Raw genomic sequence first — 21,546 nt, forward strand, 5'->3', positions numbered from 1 at the left:
TAGAAAAAAGAGTTTAAATAAAAGTATAAGAATTTCCTCGTAAAATAATTAGAAAAACTTAGATTTATGCAAAAAGTTTTAATATGGTATGTTCAGAAAACAGAATTGGAAATTAACTGAAAAAGAAAATTAAAATACCCTCTTTTTAGTTTTTGGTCAAATATTGTAGTTAGAAAATTCCCAAATTGGTGGAAACATGTGAAATTCCAACTCCAGGCTGTGCTGGAAATTGAATTTGAATTTTTGGACCATTATTACATGTAATTATTATAATTAAATTCTCTGAAATCTGACTACTCTAATGGCATGAAACTCTTAATTGCCGTTACAAATTCACTACTCCTGTCTACATTCACTACAGATGGGGATAAACAGACCATGAAATTCAATTAAAATTTCCTCATCTTCCTGAACCCAACCCAACAATTTCTCAACATTGTTCGAACAAACCCTAGTTTTTTCTTTTCCCTTGGGACCAAGATGCTGCCAACTCTTCCCTTTGAAATAATAACAATTATCCTCATGATGCTGCCAACTGAAACCCTAGTGAGGTTTCAGTGTGTGTGCAGAGCTTGGCGAGATTTGATAAGACATCCTATGTTCATCAAACAACACTCAGAAATTCGGGCATCAAAAGGTAAAGGCTATCTTCTTTACTTCCCGATGTACCATCAGCCTGGTCGGGCTTTTCGGTTGCTTTGTGAGGAAACTTTTGAGCAAGTTCGGGAGATCGATATCCCTTTTCGACCCATTGATATGAGTTTAGTTGTAATTGGTTCTTGTAATGGTTTGTTGTGCCTCTCTGATTCTCATAGGTTTGGCACGGTCATATATGTGTGCAACCCTTACATAAGACGATATAAGGTCATAAACCATCCGATCACTGGGGTTGTCGGATCGTCGGACCCAAGAAATGATCATACTACTTTAGGGTTTGGATACTATGATAAGACCGACGACTACAAGATCATTAGAATTGTAGCCCCAGGTGATGAACATGATGACTATTTGGATTTGAGTTTCAAGTATCACGAAACTGCACAACATACTAAAGTTGAGGTTTATTCGTCGATCACTAACTCTTGGAAGAACGTCGAGATGGAGGGCTTCTCGTGGAGCATGTACGATATCAAGTCTAGACTAGTAGTCTGTGACTCAGTTCATTGGAAGGCATTCTATAGAGACACCAACAAGGACGTAATGGTGATCCTCGCCTTCCATCTTGGAAACGAGACGTTCCAACAAATAAGGTTTCCTAATTATGAAGTCGATGGCGAGGACTTGACGAAATGCATCACCCTTTATAAGGGACACCTTTCTCTATTTTTGTTCAATCTTGTGGATCATCAACATCCTTGGCAAGAGCAATATTGCTACTTGTGGGTCATGAAGGAGTATGGAGTGTACAGTTCTTGGACTAAGACGCTCACCATGACGGTAGCTCCTGGAGTTGTCAGGCCTCTCGGCTTTACTAGAAATGATGAAATTATATTTGAAGATTACGAACAAGACTTGGTTGTGTGTCATTTCGATAGTAGCACAGCCAAAGCCCTCAAAGTCGAGGCGATGGGTCTCCTCTACCTCGGGTCGTACATGGATAGCCTAGTCTTGCTCTAGGGCTAAAATGAAGAACGAAGAGCTCTCATGAAGACAGAATCGTATGTGTTGTCTATCTAATAATAGTACTTTCGAAATATATATAGTTGATAATATGTGTCTGATTTTGAAAGATCATTTAGTTTACGGCACACGTACATGTTAGATCGGGAAATCTTTAGTTGTTCTTTCAGGTGGCAAAAAATTCTATGAATGTTATTTTTTAGATTCTTAATCGATCATGTGAAATAATATGGTTTCCAAAATGATACTAACTACTTTTTGAAAAGTTACTATTATGCGTCAACATTGTGGACGATCAATGTAATTAATTTATAGCGAATCCTACATAAGATTGTCATGTACTAGGGTTTTTGGACAACATAAATCACCCTAAGTTGCTATTTAATTGATTACGGGCAAATTTTTGAGTCAAGTACATGATATAGGTTTTATTACAATTTTGGTCCCATAACAATAGATACTTTGCTTTATGATCTTTTCAAAAATAAAACTTGTAATTTGGTCTATTATTTTTAATTTAATACCCATTTTGCCGTATACTTAAAAGTTGGGCAAAAAACCACACGGCAAGTCGTGTGTGTCCAATATTGCAGTAAAGCCAATGATATATATATATATATATATATAAGGTGAATAGCAAGTTATCTTCCTGTAATATTAAAAATGAGCATATTATCCTCCTATAAAAAAAATATAGCAATTTACAGCTCTATACTTTTTAAAATGAAGCAATTTACCTCCTTATACAGGGAGGTAAATTGCTTCATTTTAAAAAATATAGGGAGGTAATTTGTTGTATTTTAAAAAAATATAAGGAGTTAAATCGCTATTTCTTTTTTCATAAGGAGATAATTTGCTCATTTGTAATATTACAAGTGAGTTGCTTGCATTTTTTCATATATATATATATATATATATATACACACAAACCAATGTTCTAATCAAACTCCCGCAACATAATTTTTTCTTAGCAACCAGTTTTAGGTCTTGACAAAGTCATTTGTAGACATCCCTTTCAGTTGTTCTATCAATGTTAATTAATTGGCCATGCATCTCTTAATTTCTCTTACAAACACTGTCATGTAATTAGATGCAGCAGTCCTGCAATAACTATTGATTAGTTAGTACCTTTGAGCTAATTAAAATAAGGGTTTGGGATGAATTATTTTTGTTTAATGAGTTATGATAACACATATGATCATCATTCTATTTTCATTTCACTCCTAAATGTGCTTATATTAATTTCAACTTTTACACTTTCACAATTTTTTCATGATGGTTTTGATGGGATCTTAGTAACTGTCACATATTGAATTTTCAATTTCAAATTACGTGGTATTTTTTATTTTATTTAATATATACAGTCTTCAACGTATATAAAAATAACATCATGTATTTTATTTTTAATAAAAATTTATACTCGTGGTGTGATTACATTTAATAGAATCAAAGATATAATAGAATTGTAATAGAAAATTTAATCCGCCTTTCTATGTTGCCACATTATATTATCTACTTGATTGTGTTGCATCTTGTATTCCAATATTTATTTTATATGACGCACTAGAAAAAATATTATTTTTCACTACTGTAATTACTATAGCTAAAAGAAGAAAATTTTAGCAAATACAAATCAATCACGAGTTCACAAAGGCTAGTTGCAAATATTGATTAATCATGATAAAAATTTAAACTTTTTCTTTGGTTTTATCGAACAGTGGTTCATAGATTTTTAAGCCGTCATCATTTATAATGCAGCAAAATTCAATTTTTTATAATGAAAAAAATCCAGAGACCCCCCCGTGATAATAGGAATGTTAAAAAAAAAACTATGAAAATTAAAGATCAAATATCCCCCTATGATATAAAATAAAGTTCAGAAAACCCCCTCCGTACAAAATTGAGTCACACACGCTTTGACTATGATTTTTCTAGGAAATACCTTTTTTTGACATTTTTGTCCTTCTCTCACATTTAATATATATAATATTATATATATTTATTAATAATAAAATATTATTTTATATAATAATTATTTTAATTAAAATAATATATATTTTTATTAATAACAAAATATTATTTTCTATAATAATACTTAATCATTTATATGATAAAATGTTATTTTAATTAAATTAATTTAATTGGAAGAAGATGGGCGGGGGGGAGGGGAAGCAGGTGGGGTGGAGAGTTATAATTATTATTTTGAATTTTTTTTATAAATTATAATTATATATATTATAAATATATTTTAATATTTATAAATTATAGGAAAAAGTATTATTTTAGTCCGCTAAGTATGTCTAATTTTAATTTTAGTCCGATAACTATGTCCATTTTTGTTTAGGTCCAGTAACTTATGAAATTGCTTACTTTTAGTCCTCTGGTAAATTTTCGGACAATTTTACCCCTATGAGTGCATTTGGTCTAAAACTGCCTTTCAAAAGTTGCATAGGGGTAAAATTATCCGAAAATCTGCCAGAGAACTAAAAGTAAGCAATTTCGTAATTTACTGGATCTAAAAAAAATGGACATAGTTATCGAACTAAAATTAAAATTAGGCATACTTAGCGGACTAAAATAATACTTTTTCCTAAATTATATATATTATAAATTAAAATAATTTTATATTAATAGGCCGAATTTGACCGGTTGACTAGAAGGGTATTTTAGTCATTGTTTCTAAAAAAATAGACTCACATTGATCAGGGGGCAGTGTGATTATTTATTCATAAAATATGGGTAGTTTTTATATTAAAAAATTTATAAGGGGTATTTTTGGTATTTTGATATATTGGGGGTCAAAATGAATTTAACCCTAATAAATATAGTATAACCAACAACTAATACATGCTTCCTAAAAGAAATTGACAAATATATATATGCTTAACCAAAAGTTAAATATTTAGATAATAAATAAATAAATATATTTTATCATTTTTTAAAAAATATATATTAAAAAACCGATATCTAGTTATTCATTTTGTTCTAAAAGCATAAATATTTAATAACTTAATTTTATTACCAAATTAATAAAATCTTTTCATGAATTTTTTTGTATATTTATTGTACTAATTTATTAGCTAACTTTTGAGTTTGTAAAAAAAAATAAAATTTGAGCTATTTAATTCACTAATTATATTTTACTTTATTATAAATAAAAGATATTGTTTTCCAATTAAGAAAATTTTAATATTAAACTTAAAATGCAAATTACTAATAAAAAGAATTTTTTTGGACATATGTATAATATAAGGGCAATATTGTCTAAAAATTATATTGTAGAAGATAAGTGTTATATTTATTAGTTTATGAGGGTAATTAACACATGATGAAATTTAGAGAAGCAAAGTGTATTTTATCCTATTAATTAGTTTGTTTTTCTTTTTAGAAAAAGAACACATCTAAGTTATATGAATTTAATATTTATCCATCTTTTTCAAGTTGAAAATCGTTTTTGTTATTTCATTAATTAGGTTAAATTATAAATTATTATGTATTTTGTATTTATTATGTATGTATACACTAACATATTGCTTTAATATTAATTTGAATAGTTCAAATTACTAATTATTTCTCTACATAATAATTTTAAAAACATATTTTTTTCTAGTTAGGAAACAATCTTTAATGTTTATTTCAGAGCCGAATGCAACTTAACGTATAGTCCAAGGGCGCAAAATATACTTAATTAAAAAATAAAAATAAAATAAGTTGAATTAGTTGAAATAATTTTTCTAAGTATGTGATTGAATATGAATAAAAATAAACGAAAAAAGTATTATATTAGTCCGCTAAGTTTGCCTAATTTTAATTTTAGCCCGATAACTATGTCCATTTTTGTTTAAATCCAATAACTTACAAAATTGCTTACTTTTAGTCTTCTGGCAGATTTTCGAACAATTTTACCACTATGCAACTTTTGAAAGGCAGTTTTAGTCCATATGCACTCATAGGGGTAAAATTGTCCAAAAATCTGCCAGATAACTAAAAGTAAGCAATTTCGTAAGTTACTGGAGCTAAACAAAAATGGACATAGTTATCGGACTAAAATTAAAATTAGGCATATTTAGCAGACTAAAATTAAAATTAGGCATATTTAGCGGACTAAAATAATACTTTTTCCAAAATATACTGATGATAGTTGATATAATCTGAAAAGAAGTATTATACATATATAATTGTTATAGTTGATGTGAAATATTTTAAACGTAACGAAATATATACAAAATATATTTTGAAAATATTTTTCTCAAAATAAGATGAGATGAAAAAAATCTCAAAATATTTCAAATTTTCATAATTATTCAAAATTTAAAAATATTAATTACATAAGCATTTGTCATCAATTCTAAACATCAGAACATGCCCCTATTATATATATCAAGAATATTACAAACATTATCTTAAATCAACACACTCTTTTAAAACTCAATAATTACATATATAGATAAATCGCAATTACTTTATATAAATAAATTATACGCGTACAAGAAATAAATATGAACATAATGAAAGAAATAAAATTTAAATACGAATATATAATTATGTGATTTTTTTAAATAATTATAGTAATTAGAAGAATTATTTGGCCAAATAATATCTATAAAATACTATATATAACATAACTGTCATCATGTATAATTTGCATCGACGGCTATAGTTTGATTTAAATTTTTTGAATGGAATATAAATAAAAAAAAGTCTTGGGAAATATATTTATTAAGTAAATATTGTTTATGCTACCATGCATGTTGGGCCTATTAATTGGGCTCGCATATGGGCTGGGTTGCTCAATCTGCTTCGGCCCGTATATTCTAGTTGGAAGGGTCGGGCCAAGCTGTGACATGATGTACGTACCTAGAACGATAATGTTATAAAAAGGGTTAAATCCATTTTGATCTCATCTAATATGTTAAAATATCAAAAATCTCTTTATGAAATTTTTAATATCAAAAATCATTTTACGTTACGAATAAATAATCGCACCGTCCCATAATTAATTTGAGTCTATTTTTTTAAAAATAATAACTAAATACTCTTCTAGTCAACCGATCAAACTAGGCCTATTAATATATAATTATTTTAATTTATAATATATATAATATATACTATTAAAATATATTTATAATATATAATTATAATTTATAAAAAAAATAAAATAATAACTATAAACCCCCACACCCGCAGCGTTGCCCAGAAGTCAAGGGCAACCGCGTCGCCTTCGCAGATGATGGACGACCATCGTCGTCCTTGCTGCGTCGTGCCCTCCTCTTCTTTGCTGCCGCCGCTGTCTTATATATATATATTAATTTTTAATTAATTTAATTAAAATAATATTTTACTATATAAATAATTAAGTAATTATTATAGAAAATAATATTTATTATTAATAGATATATATAATATTATATATATTAAATATGAGAGAAGGGAAAAAATTTCAAAAAAAATGTACTTTCATAGAAAAAGCAGTCAAAGCGCATGTGGCCCAATTTTTCTATGGAAGGGTTTTTTTGAACTTATTTTATATTATATGGGATTTTCTTAACATTGTTATTATCATATGAAAGGTCTCTGAATTTTTTTCATATTCATTGTGTAGCTATTATATAAATAAATAAATATATATATATATTAATTTATACTCCACTTTTAATTTAAACTCTACACATACTAAAAATATTAATTAAAAAATAATTTGGTGAAGATTTAATGTGCAAAATACTAAAATATATTAAAAATAATACGATTTGTTAAGGCATAAGAAGCATTTTTGTCCAACAAAGGGGTAAGTGTTACATTTATTAATTAGAGGGTAAATATTACTTGATGAATGATTTAGGGGCGCAAAGTGTATTTTACCCTAATTAATATTTATTTTAACCAAATTTTGGATACTTTTGGGGGGAGAAATGAGTCCATTATATTTTCTTAATATATAATTTGTTAGGAAAAATAATATTTTTAATTCCATAAATTATCCATGTCACTTTTGGTCTCACTCATTACGGGGTTAACACTTTTAGTCCCATAACTCACAAAAAAAGTACTTTATGCACTTTTTCATCTACAATTTAACGATGTACGTCACGTGCTTAGCACGTTGCCGTTAAGTATTTTTTGTTTGAGAAAAAAAATGGCCCTTTTTTCAATAGTAGGATATGAGTGATTCATTTGGTCTACTTGATTTACTTGTAAAAGACATGATTCTTTGTATTGCTTCTATTTGACTTTAACTTATAGAAATATGGTAGTGATATGATTCAAATTTTGTGAGAGAAGAGAGAAACCACTCTTATCTTTTTGCCTTAATTTCTTTCAAAATTTATTTTTGCTCCCTCAAATTTAATTATATTTTTCCCCGAAAATGGTCCCAAGTTGGAAAATAAACCAATTTTCTCTCCAACAAAAAGTAATTAATGATCACATGCTAGGCACGTTCACTACACCGCTAAATTATAAATAAAACAGTGGATAAGGATCAAAAATAATAATTTTTATCAGTTATGAAACTAAAAGTGTTAATCCCATAATAAATGTGACCAAAAGTGAAACGGACCTAACTATATGGGACCAAAAATGTTATTTCCTCTAATTTGTTACAAGTATACATTACAAGTTTTAATCATCGATAATCAATAAACATAATTATCACTAACTAATCATTGTTATTATAGTTAACCTTATCTATAGCATCCCAAATTTTTCGGATGTTCCTACATAGACGAAAACCTACTATTAAAGTAAATCAATACACTCAAATTGATGGGACTCCACCCCATCACTTCATAGTGATAGAATCGAGAAAATGCAAACAATCATCTTTTAATATATTAAATGAGGAAATTATATTTATGAAAAAAAAATAGTAATTTATTTCTCTATATTTTTAAAAATACAGTAATTGGCCTTCCTTTATTTTTTAAAATAAAGTAGTTTACCTCCTTATCATTTTAAAAAATACAAAAATAAATTACTATTATTTTTTCATAAAAAATAATTTACTTATTTATAATATTAAAAAATAAATATATTTTATTAAACTCGGTTTCAACCTCAACTTCATAAATTAAATGAACCATCATCAATAAGATTTTAAATACAATCTAAGAGTACGGAGTGCATTAAAACTTACTTTATACCAAAAAATAAAAATAAAAAATAAGAATGAGGTCAAAAGCAATCACAGCCGTACAATTGCTGTAAGTAATTTTGAATGAGAAGACGTGGGCGCTCCATCAGGGAAGGTGTATTTGCAGGGAATCTTTTCCCTTTCTCCTCCTTCAATTATTTGAGAGAGAGAGAGAGAGAGAGAGAAAAGCAGTTTGTTGCAGAGAAATAATAATATACGTAGCAGTACATGAGAATGGAGAGGGGAGGATGACGCCATCAACGTCGGAGAGGTGTCTTATCGGAGGGGACAAATGATGAGGGGAGAAGTGACAGATCGGACGGCTGACAGCGACTCCCTGGCTGGACGGGCGTCCATAGGTGCAGCATCCCGCGGCCTAAGCGGGAGCTTTCTTCTGACACAGAAGACGTAAAGCCTTTGCAGGTTTTGACTCTCCCACAGTCCCTTTTTTTATTATTATTATTTTTAAATATAAATAAATGACTTTTTTTTTAAATTATAATAATAAATTATTCACTGCTCTCTGACATAATTATAAATATCTTCTCATTATTTAGAAATTGTAAATAATTTATCAAATTAAAAATAGTTGTGTAACTCCCAGACAATGAGATAAAAATTATTACTTTATCTTCAGTGATTTTTCTAGAAAAAAATTATATAAAAGGTGGGTAAGTAATAATGCATATTGCATAATAATCCATAAAATATTTCAAAAAAAATTAAAAAAATATATAAAATTATAGTTCATAATCCAAAAGAGTATTATAGTCAGTTCACCATAATAATTAGATGAAAGCCTAATGGAGGCCAATGGAATGGGTTCATTGTTAGACAAACATTAAAAACTAGGGGGATAGTCGCAATTTTTCAAACAATGGGGAGGTATTTGTAATTATGTCAAATTTATGGGTGATGGTTGTAACTTAACCTAATTATAATAAAAATCATAAAAAAATTAATTAATCTACATCCCATATCAACTAAGACATATATTACAAAAAATAAAAATAATTGTCAATAAAATAAATTAATTGATAATTTTTTATATTGTTACTAATTATATATATATATATATATTGTGATAAGAATTTTTATTTTGTTACAATAACGAATTTTATAGTTTTAATAGTAACAATTATAGAGCACGTCTTTAGTGTTTCTGTCTTTTTTGGTCTGTTTTTTTAATTTGATTTTTTTTATATATTTATTCATCTTATAACTTTTCCACTTTCCCATTATCTTTTGATATTTACTTTGTTTTTATTTTTTTTCATGCATCTTTTTTGTACATTATTTTATATAGTGGTAAAATTAATATTGCTATAGTGATAGTTTAATTATCTGTAGAGATAATTTTATATAATTTTTTTCACTAATAATTATATAGTGGTAAAATTAAAATTATTGGCATACATTTATTATATATTCTTTAGTGATTCTTTTTAAATAATCACTTAATATTGGTATTAATATCATATTTTTTTTAGTAGTGATATATAAATTAGTCATTGTCCTGATTTAAAAAAAGAATTAAATATAAAAAAACATATAATTTGATAATTGAGAATTATGTGAGATAGACTAATATTATGAAAAGAAATTAAAATGAAGAATAATTATATTTATACCCCTGATTTATGGTCTATTTCTATAAATTATCTGTTTTTTGAAAAATTAAATATACATCCAACTAAACGTTAATATCATTTATACAAACGTTTTTATTTTTTGAAAAATTACATATACACTTTCAAAAACGTCATATTATTACACAAATTATTCTCCCTATATTTTAGCTACCAGAAGTTATTTATGTAATTATGCAAAAAAAAAAAAGAATAATTAGTGTAAATAAATCATATATTAGGGATGTAAATGTAATAATCCCAACAAAAATTAAGTCACGGATATATGTATATCAGAAGCAAAGTAAGTGAGAAAATATACCATGATAATAATTATTTCATAAATCATTTATAATAGCTAGAAAATTTTTACCGCAGTTAATTCACATTCTCGTCATGGTTTTACTTATAGCTAAAATATTATCATAATTTTTAGTTGTTTAGGCCTCAACGACTAATAATTTTTGTACAGATGTAGTTAATAATTAGTATTTAATATAATTTTTAACTTTTAGTATTAATAATTAACCAAAACAAAAAAGTCATATTTCTTTTAGTGTCAATATATTTAGAATATAGATTAATTTAGCTATAAATTTGAAACCTTTGGTTCCTAAATATGTCCCCACTAGAAGAAATTTAATATTTTAATCATGAGTAACTATTATAGTAAAAAATAAATAATCGTAATAAATAGTTATTGACCGAACATATCGTAAGAGAAATCAATCTATTCCACAAAATGTGGGAATTCGAACCAAAGAGGCTACAATTAAAGAATTCAAACTCATCATAAACTCGAATTTTCTGTTGGATCGATCGAAACATAACATAATGAAAAAGAAGCGCACGTCCCCTTCAAAGAACTTTGTCATAAAATATGAACTCAGGATGGTAAAATCCCACATGACCATGCAAACCTTGAAGGAAAGCATGAGAAATGCTTCAACTCTACACGAAAAATGTACAAAAACATCTAACGGAATGAGGTCGTTCTTTACTTTCTACAGCCTGCCATGAGTGGTTCCCGGACTCGCCAAAGTTAAGACCACACCTTGAAGTTCACTATTAACCCTCGAATCTTTTCCTAGAGCAAGAAGGGCTCGGTTCTCTGGAGACGATCTTCTTGATTCAGTTTGAGTTTGTTCCGAGCTGTGACAGGGTGGTGGAGCAAGCATTTTGGCCGGCTGCTGAGGAAGCCTCGGACAAGCAACATTTTGGCCAGAATTTGCATGATTAACAGCAATCTGGTGAGCGAATAGTGATGGTTGTTGGCCAAGAACGGCACCTCCCGACACGACATCAGGTCCCTTGGTATCAAAATTAACAAGAAGTTCATGTTTAGGAACTTTAATAATTTGGGGGTGGGGGGTGGGGGTCAGGGAGTTCTGTACTACAGTACAGGAGCTTACTGGAGCAAATAACACGCCCCTAAAGACCTTTCCATTAACAGTGGCGGTCATTAGGTAGCCAGAATCAAATGCCCCGTCAACTTGGCCGCGAACTTCAGCTCCAATCTGAGGACAAAAAACGAAAATACCAAGAATTAAGAATCAGTAACTAAAATCAACTTGCTGCCATCCCAGAGGAATACGGTTTCTAAGAGTAAACGTGCGTGTCATACCAAATTTCTGCCCACGGATACGGATTCTGCTGCCTTGCACTGCGCTCGACATGCATCAGCACAAATTACGTTTGCATGTTCGTGTTGTATCTGATTAGGATGCTCGGAAGATAAATATAGATCAGGGGACATCCTGGAAATACCGTGTTTCGTGTTGGTCTGGTTTACAGGAAGGGTATTAAGCCGATAACAGGTAGGACTGAAAATTTTCTGCCTAAACAGCGGATGAACTCTAGACGACGGGTAAGAGCAGCTGATGCTTTTCTTCACATGAGTTGGTTCATGCTCAGATTGGGACGGAGATGATTGCTGCGACTGAGAACGAGATTGCTCTTTGGGCTCAGATTTCTGTTCGGGCACATTTGAATTACTAGTCCTTCTCCTCTTAGGATGCAACATGTCTTCAAGAAACGGAAACAAGAACCGTCACTCGTGACAACACATTTTGGTGCGCACAAGAAAACATTGCGATACTAACCGGAGCTAAAACAGAGCTGCTTGGGAACAGATTCAAGCTCTTCGACGTCTACTGATGTTAGATCTTCAGCATCACCTATAAGTATTGTGGTCCGCTGCAAAGGTCGAAATAAGTTAGTGTATCGTTTGACAAGCAATATGCACAAAGCAGACTTATCCAGTGTACATTATTATTCTCTGTTTTATTGAAAAACATTTTCGTTTCATCTTTGTGCGTGTTTCCGAAAGCTCTGCATGTGAGTGAATCAATCGGTAAGATGAGTAGCTCGTTGAGAGGACGTTCATCCTCTCCGCACCTGAAACGTTAACGGAAGCTCGGTAAAACTCATAGGTGAAGAGAACAGACTCCAGAGGGAAATTAAAGTCTCACCCTCCGAAGATGGCTATGCCCATGGTCGTGACAGTGGCTGTATGAGAAAACCGTCCTTGAGATTTTTGCGAGCACAGATCGAGCTGATCCCAGGAAGACGTTATGACATCGAGAACCCAAATATCGCTGTAGTATTGCTTGTCACCGACTCCGCCAAGCATATAGACCTGCATTGGTAGATACACATGTGCTTGGTTTTAGCGTCATACACTAGTATCATGCTCAAGCCGTAACACGAACGAGAGATACTCTCGGGGACAGTTCAGATCCTCTGTTCTACACTGGTACTTAGTTCACATATACACGCTATGTGCATAAAATTGCAAGTGATTCTGAACTTCTCTATGCTTAACCAGTACAGTTGGAAATTAAACATCAAGTCCAAATTAAGTCATCAACAGCTGTTCAAGAGAATTACTTGCCTTAGTGCCTACACTCACAGCAGCATGGCCAGCACGGGCATCGGGTGATGGTCCACAAACATCCAGCTGAGATAGGACGTTTACGAACTTAATTTCGTTACTTATAAAGCAGTGTATTTAGGAACTAAGAGAGCACGGGAGACGAAATTCATACCCTCGACCAAATCAGCTTATTCAAGTCGAGCACACTAACATCACCTTGGTACCTATCGCCAGAGTCCCCGCCAAACACGAAAAGCCGGTTCCCAACAGCCACAGAGCTATGACTATCACGAGGAGCAGGCACGTTTCCGCTCACCTCAGGGGAAGACCACTCCATATTTTTCAGGTCCAAAATATGCAAATCGTTCAAATAATTCGCCTCCCCTTCTCCACTTCCCCCAAACACCACTAACTTCTCGTCACCAACAACATTAGCCGTGTGACTTTCGCGAGCTGAAGGCGGATTCCCACGGCATTCAGGACGCATCCACTCCCGAGAAACGAGATCCAGTACGTGAAGATCATTCACCTTCTTGGAACCATTAGTACCTCCAAACACTAGCATCCGGTGCCCAACAAGAACGGCAGTGTGGCTGTCTCGAGGACCCGGCCCCGGCCCCGAAGTCTTGAGAATGCTCCAAGTCATCGTAGCGAGATTACACACGAGCACGTCACTGAAATGCACACCCCCACGACACCCCTGCGACAATAAATCAAATGATCGGTCGACTGCAGTTTCGTTCTGCATTAGTATAAAGCGATCAACGACTCATCGATTTCATACCTAATGTTTATTGACAAGCATGAATTGCAGCTAACAATTCAGAACATTTCTGTAAATCAAATTGCTAATATTACTACAATGATTCTTGCAATAAATATCTCATATTACTTCAATTTAGTCCATTACAAGAAAAAACAAAAATTCAAGAAAAATAAGAATAACAATTCCCCACCCCCTTTATAGTGCATCTTTTCACAGATGAACATATAAGATAAATTTCCACAAACTACATAAAAACGAAAGAGTGCACTCAAAAAAGCACCCCCCTCTACCCCACCCCCTACCTTTATTAGTCTTGAGAGATATGGAAATTTCAATTAAAATCTCCATGCTACAAACCCTCTACAAATTAGAGAAAAATGAATTTGGAAACAAGAGACAAATAAGTAAAAGAAAGAGGTAAAAACACTAAGTCCATTCAAGAAAGTGAAGGTGCCCTCTTGCCAAATTCCAACACAAACAAGAAATGCAAGAAATTCAAGGGAAAGAAACAAGGAAAGGTATATAAAAAGACAGGCAAGAGGGAAAAGAAAAATCAAAGTCCCAATAACCATAGATATTAATTACATGACCAGAAGTAGATATAGAGACAACTCAACTCATATACAGGAAATAACAAGAAAACCTTAAAAAAAAACATGGTACCTGCTCATGAGATTGAAACCTTAACAAGAACAACAAAGTCAAAACTACACACACACACACACATCATGCAAAAAAACTTACACCAAATATGTAAAGCAAACCATTGAAGTAGCAGGCAGAATGCCCCCATCTCTCAGAAGGGTTAGAGCCCATCATCTTAGGACACAACCACATTGCCTTGTTTCTTGCAACAACTTCTCCTAAAGACCCCATTTTTATTTTATTTTTTCCTGAATTTCTCTTGTAGAGTGTGTCTACTGTGTGTTGTCTGTGTAAAATTCTTGAGTATATGTATAGTTTCTTTGAATGCATATAATAGCCTTCTTGACTGACAAGGATGGGAAGAGAGAGAAGAAGAAAGAAAAGAAAAAAAAAAAGGGAGAGAGAGAGAGAGAGAGAGAGAAGAGAAGGGTCAAATTAAAGAGAAGATGGAGAAGCCAAGTGACATATCAACTATCAATGTCAATGGACATGAAAAGATGGGCGCTTTCAAGTCCGAATCACTGTGCCACCAACACATCAAACACAACCCCCTGCTCATATATATATGTAATTCTAATATTTTTGTTTTAAATAATTTGCATAATTTAAGTAAGTAAAATTAATTAAATTTTCATGTCAATGAATGAAGAATTGTAAAGGGTTTAATTATATATATGTATATTTATATTAGGATACATTACACTGACAATGATGTTTTAAGGTTAAATTTAAATATATAAATATTTTTTATTTTTTTATAAAATATAATTTATGTTTATGTAATTTAGTGGTAGAAGAAAAGTAAAAAATAATTGGGATGTCCTTTATTCGTTGTTTCCCATATAATGTTTAATGTTGTTTATTTGTTTCTGGAGTTTTGGTCAGTTGTCTAACTGAAAATGATGGAGTAAGAGAGAGAGAGAGAGAGCATTGGGTTGTGGGAAATGGTGGCAACTCCTTTCCTCTCTCTCTCTCTCTTTTACGTCTCAATCACTTCTTTTCTCACAATTTTTCATTATTTTTTTCTTAAAAACATATTTTCTATTTTTTAATTATATAAATATAAATTTGTGTTTTGGTAAAAAAAAATATATATTGAATTAATTATACTTAAACCTGAAAATATAAAATTATATATTTTTTTAAAAAATTCTGAAACTACATTTACATTCCCTCCGAAAATTCATGTTTACACACGACCTTCTTTTGTTAGGATTTGAACAAAAAATTGCTGATATTAGTAAAAATAATTACATAAAATTTTAATTTTGTCATTTATTATTTTTATGTAATAATTTTATAGGTATGAAGAAAAAAAATATAATGATGTTACCCATACTCACTATATATATATTATATTATTCTTTTATAAGTACAAAATGTATGTAAAAATGTTAAATGATAGTAAAATAAAAAATTATGTAATTTTCTTTTTTGTTTACGTCAGCATTTTTCACCCAAAACTTAACGGGAGTGGGTAAGATGTAAAACGAGAATTTTTGAATGAAATGTAAGTGTGGTTTCCAAACGTTTTGAAATAATGTACGATTTACCATTTTCAGATGGAGTCTGAGTGTAATTAACTCAATATATAAAACAAATAAATTATTACATTTTCTATCTAATCAAAATACATAATTTAAATTAAAAAAGAAAATAAGATTTAAAAAACACTTGAAATATGTGTTTATTTATAAAAAATAATTACATCTACGCCTCTGATCTATGACCTATTTATAATAAATCACACACTTGCTTTTTGAAAAATTACAAACACACCTATCAAAAATGTCAACATCAATTTACACAAATCACTCATATTTTTCAAAAAATTACAAATACATTCCTTAATAAGGCCAACAACATTACAGAAATTACTTCTATTTTTTTTTATTAAGAGTGATATGTGTAATTAAAAAATATATATATAAATAGTTTATATAAATAGATTATAAATTCAAAGATGTAAATATAATTATTTTTATATATTATAGCATAAATGTACGTACATTGTATGTATAAATTCTCGGGATTGATGGAAGAGAAAGGCAGGCAATTTTGAAGGTGGGGTGGGGTGCAAGTGGAAATGCGTCTTCTCAAGGTGTTTGTAAGAAGCGTGGGGCTCTGTGTTGGGTTCAAGTTCTTATTTTAGTTTTGGGAATTGGAGTGGGCACAGTTTCCCTCAAATTCTCTCCAATTTATTTATTTTTTCTTTTTCTTCCCCCTAAAATGGGTTCTTTTCAAATCTCTTCCCTACAAAGTACAGTAAAATCTCTATAAATTAATACTTTATAAATTAATAAACTCTTTAAAATAATAAAATCTTCCGGTGCCGACTTGGGCCTTTGTAAAAAATTATCAAATTCGATAAGATAATAAAATAATAATTTTTTGGAAAATTCCTTTATAAATATTAGGTCCCATTAAAACTCTAAATTAATAATTCATAAATATTACAATTATAAATATTATGGTAATTTACTAAAATGTGAAGTCTGTAATGCTTTACGCATTTGATCATTCATGGATGATTTTGCGATGCCTTTTAGATGAGAAGACATGGTTGGGTGTTATGAATTATTTTATTATCATATTGTGATTTATGTAGTATATGTTTCATTCATCATGCATGAATATATTTAATTGGGTATAATAGTTATTTAAGTGCAACGAATTAATGTAAACATGTATATTTAAGTTATTCCAATGAATTGATACATGTGTCTATGAATATAATAGTTAATTGTAAATAATGAATTGATATTATACATTAATATATTTAATTAGTTATAAAAAATTAATTGATGCATGAATATAATCAATGAAACATATATGAATTCATTTATTTTCAATACATATGTACTAAATTTGCTGAATTTAAAAAAGTCTCTCTTTTAATTAATAAAATATTAATTTATCGATAAATTAATAAAATTTCATGGTCCCAAGGTTATTAATTTATAGAGGTTTTACTGTAGAATGCGTTATAATATTTATTTATATTGAAAATATTAGCAATTACTAATTAATAGCATTTGATTTTATTTATATATATATGAAGAAAATTCATTTAAATTATTATAACCCCTTATTTTAAACCATTAAAAAAATGCATTCTTTAAGTGATAATTGGCTTTGATTGTGAAAAATCCAGCACTAGGATTAATGGTATTAATAGTAGGGATAATTATATCTATGCGTCCTGACCTATGGTTTATTTATATAAATTATCCCTAATTTTAAAAAATTACACATACACCTCAAAAAACGTTAATATCATTAAAAAAAATTACCCTTACCTTTTGGTGGACAGAAGTGGTCTCTGTAATTACGCGAAATATATGGATAGTTTGTGTAAATAGACTATAGGTTAGGGGGTGTAAATGTAATCCCTTAATATTAATTTGGGTTAGTTACACTTAGCTCCCATTTAAAAATGCAAAATTATACTTTCATTCAAAAAGAATTAAAATTACACTTGTACCCCTCCAATAGTTCTTTATTTACAACTATACATCGTTAGTTTGGGTTTACACAGAAAATGTTTATATTAACAAAAATTTGCATAAATTTCAATTTTACTCATTCAATATTCTTTATTATTTATTGATAAAGATACCCTAGTAATTTTTTTTAAATTGTAATAGGGTAAATGTAATATATAAAGTAAAATGGTAAATTGCAGCCACATCTCCTGAGATTTGACATAATTATAAATACATTCTCATTATTTTAAAAAATTAAAAATACCTCCTGATTTTAACATTACAACGAGCTCTTCCGCTAGGTTTTCATTCAACTTTAGTGGTGAAATCTCCAAAATACCCTTTTAAATTATGAATTATAATTTTATATACTTTTTAAAATTTTATAAAATATTTTAATGAACTAATATTTTTAATGGATTATTTATTTCACCCACCTTTAATTTGTTTAAATATTTTATTTATAAAAAAATAAAAACAAGGGTGAAATAGTAATTTTTATCTATGGACTACATAATTATTTTTTTATTTGAGAAAGATATTTATAATTTTTCAAACAATAAGGAGTTATTTATAATTATCCCAAACTTCAAGAAATGTAGTTGTAATTTACCCAAAATTAAAAGGATATAATTATAATAAAATATTATTTTTGAATTATTACTATTGGATAAATGTGTAGCATTGATGAACGATCCATTGTCAATGATTTATACAGAATGTTGAATAAAGAGTAAAATCATAAATTTATGTATTTTAACGCTGAGGCCAGCATTTTCGTCCAACCCCCTAACGAAGGGATACAGTTATGAATAAAAAATTCCCAAAAGGGGTAAAAGTATAATTTCGTAATTTTCGAAGAACTGTAAAACAAGTCTAAGTGTAATTAATTCTATTAATTTAAATAAAATATATACAAAACTTATCTTTTATTTAAAAAATATAGTTTTACATTAAACCTCAAATAGGTGAATTTAGACCCAAAGCCCCAACACTTATTGGCTTTCATTAATCAGGACGCGACGCGTCAATCAGGACGCGTCACTTCTAATTAAATAATTATAGATTTGATTCTTCGACTAATCGATATAAAGATGAGTTAGTGAGTAATCTGAACGTGCTCTTCTAAGCGACATATGATTGAGGGCATTGTCGATTTATGATGGTGATCAAAATTGAAATTCAATATATATATATATATATATATATTTAACAAAAAGAAAAAATTCTAAACCCGATGCTTTGACCTGGAGTGGTAATTAAAGTCAAAATCACCTTTTTTTTTTTTTTTTTTTAAAAAAAAAAAACCTTTTTAGAGTTGTACTAACCACAATTAACTATGTGGAAACCCCTAGTTTAGGGCCAAGTGACCCATTTTTTGGGGGGTATCGTGCCCTAAAATTTTGTCCGTTGCAAAAGCATTTTCGAAGTAAGTGAAGTCAATTTCACTTTATTCGAAATTTAGGAATCTACTATATAAATAAAAATATTTAACTTAACTTTAGAAATAAAATAAAATAAAACAACACTAATCTAGTTCTAATTTACTAAGTACTTGAATTTATCGATATAAAGAAAAATGCAAATTCTTTTTCTAATTTCCATATTTCGTTGTTGTAAGTAGAGATAAAGGACAAGTTTACCTAAAAGATAAAGTAAATTGTAGTTGTTATTCTTGAAATTTGACATAATTATAAATACATTATCACAGTTTGAAAAAATTACAAATACTCATTTTAAATGTAAAATAATTATGTACGCCGTACAGAGTGAAGTGAGAATTACTACTTTACTCTTTCTGATTCAACAAAAGATCATTTGAGAAAATATAAAAAATTACAAGAGTGGGAAAATAATTAGTAATTCATACGGCGTATTAGTCCATTAAAATTTAGAAAATTATAAATATATATAATTATAATTCATAATATAAAAGGGTATTTTGGTCAATTCACCACAAAAATTGAATGAAAATCTAACAAAATCTAATTAAACGTATTCGTTCTTAGACGGGCATTAAATTATTTATTTTTATCTTATATGCATTTTAAGTAATTTTTAACTATATAAAAAGTAAATACTATAATTAAAAAAAATATTCTAAATATTTTATAAACTTTATGTATATACATAAAATATGCCACACTTACTAATATAAAAGAAAACAAGAATAACATAAATAACTGACCGGACTGTTTCTTTTTTAAATAATCCAAGAATAGAATATTATTAATAAAAAATATATATATATAGTCATTTTATATAAAAATAAACATACTCAAAAATATATTAATCTATGCACATTTTGGTATATTTATACGTAGATCTCATGTAATTTGAATAACTCTATCTAGTATCCTAGATATTTATTTTTCTACAACTAATAAATTCACCCGTTAGTCAAAATTCACTGAATATATTGATATTAACAACAAAGTTAAATGAAAATTCGTACTTACCCCAGATTGACTCATTCATGGATTGTAGGTCAAGAAAAAATTTCTGATCAAAATATCCTTATAAGGGTAAATATATACTTCATCACATGCATTATCGTGTAAATATGAATAGGGATAATTTGTTCAGAAAAAAATATATTTGACTTGTAATATAATAAATCAATTAGGGGTAAGTATGAATTTTTATTTTTATTCGTTAAAACCATCTAATTCGATGACTAACGAATAATCTATTTATTAAATAAAAATAAATACTATAAGTATTAAATATAATTTTTAAAATAAAAAAAAATCTACACGTAGTTATACTAAATTTAAAAAAAAAATCAATATAATTATTCCTAAAAAAATAATTACTTTGACCTACAGTTATTAAATAAAATAGATATATATAGTGAGATATGTTGGCTTAGTGCATTGCTTCACGTGACTGACTGATTTAATCTGTCTTTCTTGAAAAACAGAAATAATAATAATAAAAAAAAAAAAATCTGTCTTTCTTTCGTCACCGATGTGAAAATTGATAGACGTTTTATTTATTATTCTTTTTTCTCTCTTTTCAGTTCTTTAAGTAATTAGTCATTCTTTTTAAGAAAAATCAGTACATATGTTGGCTTGATTTGTAAGAACGGACCACTTTCAATAATAGATTGAGTTTTGATGTTGACATGTAATTCATATCGATTATAACTGGGTCTGAAGTCCTTTTTTTTTATATATAAAATCGTAAAAAATTATATAAATTTAATGCAGATAATATTTTATGTAACGAGACACGTGTCCCATAGTTCTAAGTTTTTTTTCTCCCTAATAATGTGCTTTTTTTTTAAAATAAAATTGTGAAATTTATACAAAATTAAGATGAATAATAGTACATCACGCAATAAAGTATCGATTGCATCGCACGTTGTACTAAGTTTAAAGTGTACTCTCTTG

The 21,546-nt window shown here is 29.1% G+C and overlaps 2 protein-coding genes across 5 annotated transcripts; one reads left to right on the forward strand and one right to left on the reverse strand.

The window, feature by feature from the left end:
* LOC105172802 (F-box protein CPR30-like) lies at positions 664–1,617 on the forward strand. The gene has a single exon (XM_011094380.1). The coding sequence runs from the start codon at positions 664–666 to the stop codon at positions 1,615–1,617; it is 954 nt and encodes a 317-aa protein (XP_011092682.1).
* LOC105172433 (acyl-CoA-binding domain-containing protein 4-like) lies at positions 11,092–15,179 on the reverse strand. 4 transcript variants are annotated; one of them, XM_011093855.2, is made up of 9 exons: positions 14,766–15,177; positions 13,428–13,997; positions 13,274–13,339; positions 12,852–13,018; positions 12,648–12,777; positions 12,483–12,576; positions 12,005–12,405; positions 11,793–11,897; positions 11,233–11,690 (listed from the first exon to the last, which is right to left on the reverse strand). In XM_011093855.2, the coding sequence occupies exons 1-9, from the start codon at positions 14,994–14,996 to the stop codon at positions 11,385–11,387; spliced, it is 2,070 nt and encodes a 689-aa protein (XP_011092157.1). In that variant the 5' UTR covers positions 14,997–15,177; the 3' UTR covers positions 11,233–11,384. The 4 variants fall into 4 exon arrangements, with proteins under 4 accessions (XP_011092154.1, XP_011092157.1, XP_020552689.1 ...); XM_020697030.1 differs by having other exon boundaries at positions 13,428–13,955; positions 14,766–15,176; XM_011093852.2 differs by having other exon boundaries at positions 11,092–11,897; positions 14,766–15,179.

The sequence above is a fragment of the Sesamum indicum genome, linkage group LG10 (assembly GCF_000512975.1).
Source record: "Sesamum indicum cultivar Zhongzhi No. 13 linkage group LG10, S_indicum_v1.0, whole genome shotgun sequence".
Taxonomy (NCBI): domain Eukaryota; kingdom Viridiplantae; phylum Streptophyta; class Magnoliopsida; order Lamiales; family Pedaliaceae; genus Sesamum; species Sesamum indicum.